The following is a 14899-nucleotide window of genomic DNA, read 5'->3' on the forward strand; positions in this document are numbered from 1 at the left end:
CCTGAGCTGTTGGAGGAGTCCTGGCCTTCCAGCTCAGAGACCCCTTCTCCACCCAGCACCACTGAGTTACAGATGGGAGTGTCCCCGCCACTTACCCTTATCGACAGTGGGGACTCTGTGGTAGCCAAGTAAGTACCAGAAGCCCAAGAGGAAAGGAGAGTTTGGGTTAGAGGGAGAGAAGAGGCATCCCATAATAAGCATCATAGAGCTGCTGATGTAGTACTATTTTAGGACCAGGCACTTCATGTGTGACATGAAGACCTCTGAAACTAGATTGCCTTGGGTCAAGGCCCAGGTCTGTCACTTGCTGTCTGTATGATCTCGGTCTCAGTTTCTTTTTATTCATTCGTTTATTTATGGAATTGGGGATCTACCTCCAAGCTATACTCCACGGATTTTTTTTTTTTTTCTGGTCCTGGAGATTGAACCCAGGAGCACTCTATGTCTGAGCTACAACCCCCAGCCCGATTTTTTATTTTGTAGATTCTTTTTTTGTGTGTGTGTGGGTCTGGGGATGAAACCCAGAGGCATTTGATCTCTGAACTACCCTCCCTCCCAATTTTTTATTCTTTATTTTGAAACAGGGTCTCACTGAGTTGCGGAGGGCCTCACTAAGTAGCTGAGGCTGTCTGCGAACCATGATCCTCCAGTCTCAGCCTCCCGGATGCTGGGATTACAAGCGTGTGCCACTACGCCTAACTTTTTTTTTTTTTTTTTTTGGTGGTACTGGGGTTCCTGGAAGCCCTTCTACCTCTGGGCTACACTCCCAGACCTATTTTATTTTTGGTGTGCCACCACACCCGGCTCCTATTTTTTATTCTTTATCTTTTTTTTTTTTTTTTTTTTTTGTGGTACTGGGGGTAGAACCCAGGGGCTTTTCTACCTCCAGGCTATACTCTCAGACCTATTTTATATTTTATTTGGAAACAGGGTCTCACTAAAAGTTGCTGAGAAGCCGGGCGTTGTGGCGCACGCTTGTAATCCCAGCATTCAGGAGGCTGAGACCAGAGGATAGCGGTTCGCGGACAGCCTCAGCTACTTAATGAGGCTCTCCGCAACTTAGTGAGACCCTGTTTCAAAATAAAAATTGAAGCCGGGCATGGTGGCACACGCTTGTAATCCTCGCGCTTGGAAGGTGGAGATAAGAGGATCATGCTGGTTCGAAGCCAACCTTGCTGGCTTAAGAGACCCTGTTTCCAAATAAAATATAAAACAGGTCTGGGAGTGTAACCCAGAGATAGAAGGGTTTCCAGGAACCCTAGTACCACCAAAAAATAAAAAATAAAAATAAAGAATGGAAAAATAGGGCAGGGGGTGTAGCTTGGAGGTTGAATGCCCCTGAGTTTCATCCCCAGACCCACACACACACGCAAAAAAAACACATAAATAAAAGTTGCTGAGAGCCTCACTAAGTAGCTGAGGCTGACTTCAAAACTATGTGATCCTCCTGTCTCAGCATCCCAAGCGCTGGGATTACAAGCATGTGCCACCACACCTGGCTTACTCTTTCTTTCTTTCTTTCTTTCTTTCTTTCTTTCTTTCTTTCTTTCTTTCTTTCTTTCATTTATTTTGGCGGTACTGGGGATGGAGCCCAGGGGCATTCTACCTCTGAGCTAAAATCCCAACCCTATTTTTTATTCTTTATTTTGAAGCAGGGTCTCACTGAGTTGTAAAGGGCCTCACTAATTAGCTGAAGCTTCCACCAACCGCAATCCACCTGTCTCAGCCTCCCAAATGCTGGGATTACAAGCGTGCGCCACTACGCCCGGCTCAGAAAGCAGTTTTTTTTTTGTCTGAGTTACCAAACATAGCTTTTCAGGGTGCTTGGTAAGCCTTGGCTGTTGTGACTAGTATTATTTGGCTCTCCTAATTTTCCCTACCTCTCATCCCCAATGAACACAGGTATATACACAGGTTCCGCCAAGCTCATCCAACGAGTCGAGAGGAACGCCAGCCTGCAGGCCCAACCTCAGCTGACTTTTGGTGGCTGCGGCCTGAGTCTGCAGAACCCAGCAGTAAATACACAGCAGGTACTCCTTTGGTCCCACCCTATTCTCAACCTAAAACCTTTCCTGATTAATGACCCCAGCAGTAACTACGCCTGGCCTCCCATTGAGGTTTCTTAGCAGGAGGCAATGAAACACAAAGAAGACCCAACATAGCGCTCTCAACGCCCTCCAAGGTGACCTATGCATCTCAGGTTGAGGCTCCTCTTCAAGAAATAAAGCAGGTGACATCTTTACCCTGCCCCTCTCCTCCTGTGACCTAGGACTAGCAGCACCACCCCTGCATAGAATTAAAGAATGAAAGCTAATTCTCAATTCAAGGAAGCTTAAAAAAGAAGAGGCTTTAAAGGATCCAAAAAGAGATACTTTGAGTAGCCAGATCCAGGTGTTTGGACAGTGTTGGGAGGAACCTGTCTTGTTTTTGTGTCCTCTTCGTTGGGCTCAATCTCAGGCAGGCTTTCCCCTCACTGTCATCAATATGGCCCCCAGTAGCTCTCGGCTTCTGTGGTAATAACTCAGCTACTCTAGTGGAAAGTGGGACCTTTTCCAACAGCTCCATCCCCAAACCCCAGGGCTTGCTCTCGTTTGCTCATCCTCAGGCCCATCACTGTGAAACTGAGCTAGAATGTTTATCTTAGTCAGCTGTGGTCAACCTGGAGGTGAAGGGTGTGGATCTGTAGAAGAAGCCTGGATCTGTGTACCCTGAGGGGAGGAGCAGACTAAGCTGCAGAGAGAGTACCAGGTTGGGCTAGAGACATGCACTTCAGGCCCTCTGTCCAGAGCCCCTTTCCAGGTGAACTTGGCGGTGGGGACTGGCCTCTGACCCCTCTGACCCCACAGAACCTCAACACGTGGAACTCATCCCTGCTGGACCTGGAGACACTAAGTCTACAAAGCAGAGCTGCCAGGCTGCTCAAGCGCAGGTGCTGCCCCCCCCCCCAATCCCGGCCTGCTTTCCACTCTTTTTTTTTTTTTTTGTGGTACTGGGGGTGGAACCCAGAGGCTTTCTACCTCCTGGCTATACTCCCAGACCAATTTTTACATTATACATTATCTGGAAGCAGGGTCTCACTAAGTTCCTGAGAGCCTCACTCGGTACCTGAGGCTGGTTTCAAACCTGTGCGATCCTCCTGTCTCAGCCTCCTAAGCACAGGGATTACAAGCGTTCGCGCCACCACGCCCGGGCTGCTTTCCACTCTTTTTTTTTTTTTTTTTTTTTTTAATGGTACTAGGGATAGAACCCAGGGGCTTTCTACCTCTGGGCTACACTCCTAGACCTATTTTATATTTTATATGGAAACAGGGTCTCACTAAGTTGCCGAGAGCCTCAGTAAGTAGCTGAGGCTGGCTTCGAACCTGTGCGATCCTCCTGTCTCAGTCTCCCAAGCTCGGGATTACAAACGTGGGCCACCACGCCCGGCTCTGCTTTCCACTCTTAAAGCTGCAGCTCAGCCACTCCCTCTGAGACTTCTATTGCTTCTCTTCTCTCTCTCTCTCCTACCCCCTCTCTCGCTCTCTCTTTCTCTCTCTCTTTTTTTTTTTCTGTACTGGGGATTGAACCCAGGGGCATTCTACCTCTGAGCTACACCCCCAGCCTTTTTTTTTTTTTTTTCTTTATTTTGAAACAGGATCTTACTGAGTTGTGAAGGACCTCACTAAGTAGCTGAGGCTGGCTGCAAACCTCAGTCCTGCTGTCTCAGCCTCCCAAATGTTGGGATTATAAGCGTGAGCCACCATACCCTGTACCTTTTACTTTTTTTTTTTTTTGCGGGCGGGTCTGGGGATGGAACCCAGAGGTATTTGACCTCTGAGCTACACCCCCTGCCCATTTTTTATTCTTAATTTTGAAACAGGGTCTCAGTTGCAGAGGGCCTCAGTAGCTGAGGCTGTCTGTGAACTGTGATCCTCCAATCTCAGCCTCCCAAATGCTGGGATTACAAACATGCGCCATCACACCTGGCTAACTTTTTTTTTTTTTTTTGAGACAGGGTCTTGCTAGGTTGCTGAGGCTGGCCTCCATCCTGTGATCCTCCTGCCTCACCCCCCCCTGAGTAGCTGGGGTAATAGGCCCACCCAACTGCTCCCTGCCTGAGGCCTCATTTCTGCCTTCTGCTTGCAGCAAGGCCTCCATCTCCTCCTCCTCCCTCAGTCCCAGCAATGCCAGCAGCTCCTCCTTCCCGGTCAGCTGTGAAGGCTTCTCTCCCCTCTCTGTGACCATCACCCCTGACTCTAGCAAGGACTCTGGCCCCAGAGCACCTGGTAAGTGGTGGAAGGCAAGGACTGAGGGCAGCCTGGGTTCAAATCTCATGTCGGCTGCTCACCAGCTGTGTGGCTTTGTCCTCTTTGGGCCGTGTTTCCTTGGCCTCAGAATAGGAATCATAATTAGATTCCTTTCCTACAGGTACCGTGAGGATGAAATGAATTTGCAAGTGTGTGGGAAGCACTTAGCACAACTCTATTACGAGTAGGCAGGCCTGGCACGCCCTCTGATTCTGAACTCACGCTCCAAAACAGAAAGCTTCTTGTGAATTTGGCACCTCTTTGATTGACAGCAGAATCTGACCTCTAAGGCTATTTGTCCTCTATATTGGTCTCATGTAGTGTGAATGGTCATACTTTGCTATGTATACGTCACACTGAACCATATGGAATTGGGGGGTGGGTACTGGGGATTGAGCCCACAAGGGCATTCTGCCTCTGAGCCATACCCCCAGCCCTATTTATTATTTTTATTTTGCAGTACTGGGGTTGAACTCAGGGGCTTTCTACCTCCAGGCTACACCCCCAACTCTTTTATTTTTTGTTGGGAAACAGGGTCTTCCTCGGTTGCTGACAGTCTCACTGCGTTGCTGAGGCTGATCTTGATCCTCCTGCCTCAGCCTCCCAAGCACTGGGATTACAGGCCTGCGTCACCATGCCCAGCTGCCCTAGCCCATCCTATTTTGTTTTTTACTTATTCATTTTATTCATCGTTTACATTTATTTATTTATTACAGTACTGGGGATTGAACCCAGGGGCATTCCACCTCTGAGCTACACCCAGCCCTATTTTTTATGCTTATTTTAGTTATCTTTTTTTTGTGTGTGTGGTACTGGGGATGGAACCCAGGGGCATTCTACCTCCGGGCTACACCCCCAGTCCTATTGTTTATTCTTTATTTTGAAACAGGGTCTCACTGAGTTGCAAAGGGCCTCACTAAGTAGCTGAGGCTGTCCATGAACTGTGATCCTCCATCTCAACCTCCCAAATGCTGGGATTACAAGCATGTGCCACCATGCCTGGCTCCTTATTTTTTATTCTTTATAAACAAGCTCTCACTAAGTTGCAGAGGGCCTTACAAATTACTGAGTCTGGCTGCAAACCTGCCATCTTCCAGTCTCAGCCTCCCAAGTTCTGGGATTACAAGCATGCGCCACTATGCCTGGTTCGTCTTTTATTTTGAAACAGGGTCTCACTAAATTGCTGAGGGTCTAACTAAGTTGCTGGCCTTGAACCTGCTATCCTCTTGTCTCAGCCTTCCAAGTAATAAGATTACAAGTGTGTATCACCACCCTGGGCTGAAGTGTGTGTGTGTGTGTGTGTGTGTGTGTGTGTGTGTGTGTGTGTGGTACTAGGGATTGAACTCAGTGGCATTCTGCCTCCAAGCTACATCCCAACCCTATCTTAATTTTTATTTAGAAACAGAGTCTCACTAGGTTGGTGAGAGTCTCACTACTTGCTGAGGCTGTCTTCAGACCTGCTGTCCTCCTGTCTCAGCCTCCCAAATACTGGGATTACAAACTGTTACCATCACGCCCAGCCTAGGCCTTGTTCTTGACAGAGGGCTTATAGTAGTGGACAGACAGACAAAAGTCACTGGCTGGCATTGCAGAGGGAGAGATGAACAATAAAAAGCCAAGAAGTATAATACTTAGTATGTTTGAAGACAGCAAATGCAAAGGAGACAAATAGAAGATGGGACGGTAAGGCTGTGAGTGCCACATTTTTGGGGGAGGGGAAACTAAAGATTGAACCCAGGAACATTTTACCTCTAAGCTCCAGCTCCAGCCCCCTTTATAAAATTGTCATTATTACTTGGTGTGTGTGTGTGTGTGTGTGTGTGTGTGTGTGTGTGTTTGTGTGTTGCTGGGAATTGAACCCAGGGTCATTCTACCTCCAAGCTACACCCGAGCCCTATTTTATTTTTATCTCAAAACAGTGTCTTGCTAAGTTGATGAGAGCCTCACTACTTGCTAAGGCTGTCCTCAAACTTGGGCTACTCCTGTCTCAGCCTCCAAAGGACCAGGATCACAGACATGTGCCACCATGCATGGCCTTTTTTTTTTTTTTTTTAGGTACTGGAGAAGGAACACAGGGGCATTGTACCTCCAAGCTACATCCCCAGCCCTATTTTTTATTCTTTTTATTCTTGGAACAGGATCTCACTGAGTTGTGAAGGGCCTCACTAAATAGCTGAGGCTGTCCACGATCCGCAATCCTCCAGTCTCCGCCTCCCGAATGTTACGATTACAAGCATGCACCACCACACCTGGCTCTTATTTTTTGTTTTAAAACAGGGTCTTGCTAGGTTTCTGAGTCTCACTAAGTTGCTAAGGCTGGCCTCAAATCTGTGATCTTCCTGTCTTGGCCTCCCAGGTACTGAGATTATAGGTATGCACCACCATACCGTACCATACCTGCCTTGCAATTTTGAATAGGGCAGTCAGGGAAGGCCTTAGTAAGAAGGTAATATTTGAGCAAGCACCTGCAGTAAGTTCAGGAATGGAGTGTATGATTCCTGAGAGAAGAGCAATCCAGATAGGGGGAACTGCAGTGAAAAAGCCTTTGCCCTCTATCAGGAGGGGAGGTGCAGCCAGGGGAGGGGTCTTAACTAGGAGAGCTCCAGTGCTCAGGTGGTCAGGGAACAGATGAGGACGATGGGCGAGTAGGAAGGCAGCTGATATGATAGTCCAGGTGGGGAAGAAGGGCTGGACCAGGGTGAGGGCAGTGCAGTTGGGGTGAGTAAGCAGATAGGTTCAGTAGATGTCCTCTTCACTGCTGTAACCCCTGTGTCCAGAATACATAGTTCCTGGCACATAGTAAGAGCTCGGTAAATACTCCTTGGAGCCAGGTGTGGTAGCGCACGCTTGTAATTCCAGCATTTGGGAGGCTGAGACAGGTTTGTGGACAGCCTCAGCTACTTAGGCCCTTTGCAACTCAGTGAGACCCTGTTTCCAAATAAAGAATAAAAAACAGGGCTGGGGGTGAAGTTTGGAGGTAGAATGCCCCTGGGTTCCAGACCCAGTACCGAAAACAAACAAACAAAAAACCTCGTTGAACTGAAGGGTTACAGGTTGCAAAGTGCAGGTGTGCGTGATCCTCTAACATGGCGTGTCCCCACCTCCCAATCCAGAGAGGAGTTGGGTATCACTGCACCACCCTTCTGAATGGCCATCCTGCACAGCCCAAGAGTTCCCTGCCCATACAGGCTCTGGTGGCTGATCACCCCGCCCCTACTGCCTTCATAGCCGCTCCTGAAGCAGCCCCCGCCCCCACCCCGGCTCCAGTCCTGGCCTCCTCGCGGGCACCCCTTCGGCCAGAGGATGACATTTTGTACCAGTGGCGGCAGCGGCGGAAGCTTGAGCAGGCTCGAGGAGGCGAGGGTGACGGAACCTGGGTGCCACCCCAGACCCCTACCCTTACCACTCTGGTGAGTTGGGGAGGAAAAAGCATGAGGGGAGCTGGAGGAGGAGGAGTCTGTGGGGGACTGGACCTCTGCCCTCTTCCTCCTGCTCTCATTCCTCTTCCTTCTGTCTACAGACCTCTGCTGCCCCTGCCATGAGCCTTGGTTCCCTAGGGACCCAGCCTAACTGTGTCCCACCATGGGGCAGTGTGACCCAGCCTGGCACCCCTGAGGCCTTCTATGTGGAGAGGCCTCTGGTTCCCCCAGGATCCTCTCCACAAATCTTCTGGGTTCCCAACTCCCACGGCTTCTTTTGGGCCCCACAGCCCAGTCCCTCTGTATCTTTTGGGACCCTTCCCCCTATGCTGCTGGCTCCTGCCCCCGCTCCCCTGGCCTCTACCCTGGCACCCTCAGCCTCCACCCCAGCGCCCCCATCCTCTACCCCTGAGCCCCCTGCTACCCTCCAGGGCCCATCTATCCCTGAGCCAAGCAGCTCCACCCAGCCAAAGAAGCTGGGCCCCAAAGCCCGCAGGGCCAGAGCTTCCAGCCGGAATGATGCTGGACGAGTCAAGGCAGCCAACGAAGAGGGGCCTGACTCACAGCTCAGGGGAGCCCTGGGCCAGGTAGTAACAGCTCGGCTGTTTCCGGACTGCCTGAACGATACGCCCCTTCACCTTAAGAGTCCACCTCTCTTTGAGGCTGAGTCTCCCACCCAAGCCACGGTTATGACCCCTCACCTTGAGGCCACAACCCCTCCACTTGAATCGCAGCTTAGTGATAGGCCTAGGGCCCTTTCCCGCCAAGCTATGGCCACACCAGCAGCTTCGGTGCTTTCGAAAGTTAAAGCCACTCCTTCAGCTGAGGTAGGGTATAAGCAGCCCAAGGCCCCAGCCCCTCCAGCTGAGGAGGCAACCGCACTCTGCAAGGGCCCTCAGCCAGCGGTCCAGGCTGGGTCTCTGGGGGCTGTAACCACGCCCTCGCCAGCGGCTGACCACGCCCCCTCTGAGGACCTGTTCTCCCAGGCCATGCGACTTCTGGAGGCTGCAGAAGGTGAGCTGGTTGCTTGCACCCTCTAGGGTTGGCCCAGTCTCCCAAGAGTAATCCCCTGGAGCTTATTTTTTTCCATACAGACTCCGATGGCAACGAGTTTCAGGATGACCCTGTGCTGCGGGTGCTAAGAGCTCAGAGAGCAGAACTGCAGCAGCAGAAAAGGTGACCATCAATCACCAGGAACTTAGATACTGGGTCCCTGGATCATCAGAGACGCCCTCTGGGTATCCCCCCACCCCTTTCCTAGAACCCTCCACAGCCCATGACCCTGATCCCCCCTCTACTACCTGGCTTTTCTCTAGGAAGGTGGACTCCCGATTATCCCTCCTGTTGGGTCACACCGAACACCCAGAATCTTGGCGCCCTCCGGCCAGTTCACCCCCCGGATCCCCAAAGAGGCAGCTGCGGAGGGAAGGAGCCTCTTTCGAAGCCAGACGATTCTGAAGTGTATAAATTCTGCTTTTGCTGGAGAACTAGTTTTTTTCAGGTTATTATTTATGTCTGAGAAATGAGTCGTGGAAAGGCTAGAAGTTGTGCTAATGTAAGGAAATGCTCCACATTCTCTTTCCTGACTACTGAAGCAGAATTTCTTTTCTGGTTTCACTTCCCTTGAGGAGGAGTCTAGCCAAGACTAGGACCCACCTTATCTCACTCTCAGGAGTGACTCTTTCCATCGCAGATGGGCACAAAGGAATGAGCTGCTAGGGTGGTCGGAGGTTTGGACAGCAGTCCATGTCCTGCATGTGCTGGCTGCCATATTGGTGCAGCGGATCCCTGACTCCTTAAAGCACTTTCTCTATTTCCAGAACTCCCTCTCTCTGTTCTTGTCTCTTCATCATCCAACGTGTCAACTTTGGTGTGTCCCACAGCCATGGCTTCGACTTCTCTATGTTCTCTCCCAGCCTCTCTCTTTCTTTTTTTGTGGTACTGGGAATGAACCCAGAGGCTTTCTACCTTCAAGCTACGCTCTCGGTTCTTTTTGTTTTTTGAAACAGGGTTTCCCTACAATGCTGAGGCTGGCCTTGAACCTGTGATCTTCTTATGTCAACCTCCCAAGTACTAAGATTATAGGCATTGCACCACTACGACCAACTACTCAGGCATTCTGGTCTAGGTTAATAGCCACAAACCCCACTTTTATTCTAATACTCCAGATTTCTACCTTTAGCCTAGACCTAGCCACTGAACTTTGGGCTTCTATATCTATTTCCACCCAAAGGTCTAAGAGACTTCTCAAACTCCATAGCTCTTTGAATTTCTGACTCCCAATCTTCTCCCTAAATTCGTTTCTCCCGCACATTCCCATCCTTCTGGCTATTCAGGCCAAAAGCCATATAGTTGTCTTGACCACTCTCCCTCCAATCCATAGTCAATCATCCAGCAAATTCTGTCATTTTCACCTTTAAAATCTACCCAAAAGTCAACCTCTCTCCCCCTTTGACTGCCCTCACCTCAGTCTAGTCTGTCATCAGCTAGCTCCAACTGGATGATCAAAAAGTTACTAGTGTAGCCGGGCGTGGTGGCGCACGCTTGTAATCCCACACTTGGGAGGCTGAGACAGGAGGATCACACAGGTTCAAAGCCAGCCTCAGCTACTTAGTGAGACCCTGTTTCCAAATAAAAGTATAAAATAGGTCTGGGAGTGTAGCCTGGAGGTGGAAAAGCCCCTGGGTTCCACCCCCAGTACCACACACACAAAAAAGTTACTACCATGTCTGTACACGTACACTATCTTCTTTTTTCTTTTTCTTTTTGTGGTGCTGAGAATGGAACCCTTCCACCTCTTGGCTCTATTCCTAGACCTATTTTATTTTATTTTATATGGAAGTAGGCTCTCACTAAGTTGCTGAGAGCCTTACTAAGTTACTACAGCTGGCTTCAAACCTGTAATCTCAACCTCCCAAGTACTGGGATTACAGGTTTGTGCCACCACTCCTGGCTCTGTACACTCTTGGATAACTTTTGTCAAGAGGTAGAAGTCTGTAGTCTGTGTCCCTCTTTGTGTGTATGGTATGCTAGGGACTAAACCCAGGGTCGTTCTACCTCCGAGCTACACCCCAGACCTATTTTATGTTTTATATTTTGAGACAAGAGTCTCACTAAGTTGTGGAAGGCCTCTCAAGTTTCTGAGGCTGTTCACAAACCTGCAATCCTCTTGTCTCTGCCTCTTAAGTACTACAATTACAGGTATTTGTTGCCTTGATTAGATGTACCTTGCCTTGATTAGAGGCAAGTTCATGTTTATGAGTATTTTGTCTTTTTTCCCCCTCCATGAAGCATATGCAAGTTCACTTACCTAGGAGGTGAGTCTTTATTCTTTAAGAAGAGGCACTTTCCGACTGGCGTGGTGGCGCACGCTTGTAATCCCTGTGCTTAGGTGGCTGAGACAGGAGGATCGTGTGGGTTCGAAGCCAGCCTCAGCTACTTAGACCCTTTTTCCAAATAAAATATAAAATAGGTCTGAGAGTATAGCCCGGAGGTAGAAAGCCCCTGGATTCCACCCTTAGTACCACCTTAAAAAAAAAAAAAAGAGGCGCTTTCCAATTGGAGATGACTGATAGAGGGAAATATTTATACGACATATCATCCATATATTTGGCTGCAGGTTACAAAATTTAAGAAAATAACGGTCGATCTCTAATATATTTGGAACTGATAGGAAAAATTATTAAAATTTTCTTTGAAAGGCGGGCCTGGTGGCGCACGCTTGTAATCCCAGCATTCGGGAGGCTGAAACCGAAGGATCGCAGCTCACGGACAGCCTCAGCTACTTAGGCCCCCACAACTTAGTGAGACCCTGTTTTAAAATAAAGAATAAAAATAGGGCAGGGGATGTGGCTTGGCGGTCACATGCCCCTGGGTTCTATCCCCAGACCCCCCCCTCACACAAAAATTATCTTTGAAAAAAACATGTATGCTGGAATATTTAGGGGACAGTAGACCAATATCTGTAATTTATTATGCAATACATCCAAAGATTAATGATGAGTGAATAAATGGGTAAATGTAAGATAAGGCAAATATAGTAAAATGTGTATATTTGGATGACCACGAAAACTTTTCAACTTACTGTATGTTATAAACTTTTCATAATAAAATAGTGGATAATATATATGATCAGTATTGTTTTGATATCTGTATTTATTTTTAAAAGGATAGGATGGATTTCTTTCTTTTTTTTTTTCGGTACTGGGGTGGAACCCAGGGGCATTCTACCTTTGAGTGACACCCCCAGCCCTATTTTTTATTCTTTATTTTGAAACAGGGTCTCACTGAGTTGCAAAGGGCCTCACTAAGTAGCTGAGGCTGTCCGTGAACCAAAGCACGGCTGCCTCCTCATAATCACACTTCTCACATGACACCTCATGGTTCTTTGTGTGCTCATCTATGTGTAACATTGGGGCCTGAGCCCATGACCTTATGCCTAAGCATGCTCTACCACTGAGCTATATCACCCATCCTTTTCAATCTTGAGACAGGTTTCACTAAGTTGCTGAGGCTGGCCTACAACTTGTAATCCTCTTGCCTCCATAATCCCCAGATACACACACATACACACACACACACACACACACACACACACAAGAGCTGAGTACTTTTTTTTTTTTTTTTTTTTTTTGCGGTACTGGGGATTGAACTCAGGTATGTTCTACCTCTGAGTTACATCCCCAGGACTATTTTTTTATTTTTTGTGGGTCTGGGGATGGAACCCAGGGGCATTCAACCTCTGAGCTACACCCCCCTACCCTAATCTTATTCTTTATTTTGAAACAGAGTCTCATAAGTTGCAGAGGGCCTAAGTAACTGAGGCTGTCCGCGAACCATGATCCTCTGGTCTCAGCCTTCTGAATGTTGAGATTACAAAGCGTGTGCCACCACACCCGGCCCCAGCACTATTTTTTATTCTTTATTTTGAAACAGGTCTCACTAACTTGTGGAGGGCCTCACTAAATAACTGAGGCTGGTCGTAAATCAAGATCCTCTTGTTTCAGCCTCCCAAGTACTGGGATTACAAACGTGTGCCACCATGCCCTGCCTTATATTTTTAATTATTCTAAAACAGGGTCACTAGGTTGCTGAGAGTCTTGCTATGTTGCTGGAACTCCTGTTTCAGCCTCCCAAGTACTGTGATTACAGGCCTGTGCCACTATGCCCAGCTGAGAGCATCTTCTTGGAAAGGGCGGTGTTAATGTTTTCCCTGCATGGCTCAACTCAATCAGATGGAGAAACAACGGGAGGGTGGCTTTATGGGAGGCACGACCATGTCCTGGTGTTTAAGGTGAAATGTTTTCCCAAGGAAAAGGAGGCAAGGCTAGAGCCCAGCCAGAAACAAGGAATATGAGAGGAACCAAGTAGGGTGTGGCCAGTGACTGAGAGCCTAGGATTATATCCCAGAAAGGATGGGAGATGCAATGAAAAATGAAAGCAGGTGTTTCCTGATTCTGTGGGCGGGGGCAGGGCCAGAGCCAGGACTGACAAGGTGGGACTGGAGGACTGGGACTTTGGAAATCTGCTTGAGGAGCAAAGCCCTGAGGCTGTGAGAGAATCCTGTTAATGTCAGAGGAAAGCAGGTGTGGTGGCACACACTTGTAATCCCAGTACTTGGGAGGCTGAGACTGGAGGATCGCAGGTTCAAGGCCAGCCTCAGCTACTTAGGCCCTCAGCAACTTAGTGAGACCCTGTTTCAAAATAAAGAATAAAAAATGGGCCGGGTGTGGTGGCACACCCGCGTGTAATCCCCGCACTTGGGAGGCGGAGACAGGAAGATCGCACAGGTTCCAAGCCAGCCTCGCCTATTTCCAAATAAAAATATAAAATAGGTCTCGGAATGTAGCCCGGAGGTAGAAGGGTTTCCAGGAACCCTAGTACCACCACCAAAAAATAAAAATAAAATAAACAAAAACAAAAAAAAAATGGGGCTGGGAGGAGTGTAGCTCAGAGGTAGAATGAGGTTCCATCCCCAGTGCCCCCCACACACACACAAAGTCAGAGGAGTGGTCACTGACAGCAGACTGAGAGGATGGTCTATTTCTTGAAGCGCTGGAAACAGGCAGGCGTGGTAGCCCACGCTTGTAATATCAGCACTTGGGAGGCTGAGACAAGAGGATCGCAGGTTTGAAAACAGCCTCAGCAAGTAGTGAGACTCATCAACCTAGCGGGACTGTTTCCAAATAAAAATAAAATTAGGGCTGTGAATGAGGTAGAATGCCCCTGGGTTCAATCCCTAGTGCCACACACACAAAAAAATAGGGGGTGTGCCTCGGGAGGGGGATGACAGCCAATGAGAAGCGGTCATGGGCGTGGCACTGTCAAACTTCGGGGGCGGGACTGAGGAGACAGAGCCAAGGGTGGAGCCCAAAACGCAGCCAATGAAAAACCTGCAGGTGGGCGGGGTGTCTCGCACGGCCAAGCGTGCGGCCAATGAGGAGCGCGCCCCGCCCCCTCGCCCTGGGGGGCGCGCAGGAGCGCGGCGGCCGTTAGGGGCGGGGCCTGCAGCCGCCCGCGCCGCCCGCGCCCACCCCTTTGTGTCGCCATGGCGGCGGCGGCGGCGAGGGCTGCGGACGAGCGGTCGAGCGCAACCGGGGCCTGAGGAGGCTGCACGACCATGGTGGTGAGGGCCCGCGCGGCCGGCGTGTGTCCCTCCGCGCGTCGGTCCGTCCGCGCCCCGCCCTGCGCGCCCCGCCCCCGGCCCCGCCCGAGCCCCCGGCCTGCCCGCCCTCCTCGCGCCCCGGGCCCGCGGGCCAGCCTCGACCCCGCCCTCGGCGCGCGGGGCTGGGGCAGTGGTCGGCGCCCGCGGCCCGCTGGGGCTCCCGGAGGCTGCCTCCCGCCACGCCCTCCGCGGCGCCCTGGGCCGGCCGGGACCCTCCTCCGCCCCACAGCCTCGATCCCACGCGCAGCCGGCCCTTTTCTTCTTTCTCCCTCGTGTTCACGCCGCCCGGTCCCTCTCAACCCCTCGCCCCACCCGTCCGGACCTTGACCCCTGACTTTCCAGCCTCTGTCCTCCCTGCTCCGCCCGACACACGCGCACTCTCGCTCTTCTCCATCGTTGAGTCCTCTCCATCTTCTTGTCCTCGGCGCCCCTCCTCCACCATCTCCCTCTCCCACCATACTGCTCCCGCTCATTCATTCTGCCGCTTCCCCCTCACGGACATTCACTGAGCCCTCCTCTGTGCAGGCCCC

At 50.2% G+C, this 14899-nt stretch overlaps 1 protein-coding gene across 1 annotated transcript; it reads left to right on the forward strand.

Annotated features, from left to right (window-relative positions):
- PROSER3 (proline and serine rich 3) lies at positions 1–9163 on the forward strand (the record flags this gene model as incomplete). The annotated part of the gene is made up of 9 exons (XM_080703565.1): positions 1–128; positions 1903–2030; positions 2127–2230; positions 2847–2929; positions 4126–4265; positions 7530–7696; positions 7807–8719; positions 8800–8881; positions 9022–9163. The coding sequence occupies exons 1-9, from the start codon at positions 73–75 to the stop codon at positions 9161–9163; spliced, it is 1815 nt and encodes a 604-aa protein (XP_080559691.1). The 5' UTR covers positions 1–72.
- Positions 9164–14899: the final 5736 nt, after the last annotated feature.

The sequence above is a fragment of the Muscardinus avellanarius genome (assembly GCF_963383645.1).
Source record: "Muscardinus avellanarius genome assembly, chromosome: 10".
In the NCBI taxonomy this organism is placed as follows: Eukaryota; Metazoa; Chordata; class Mammalia; order Rodentia; family Gliridae; genus Muscardinus; species Muscardinus avellanarius.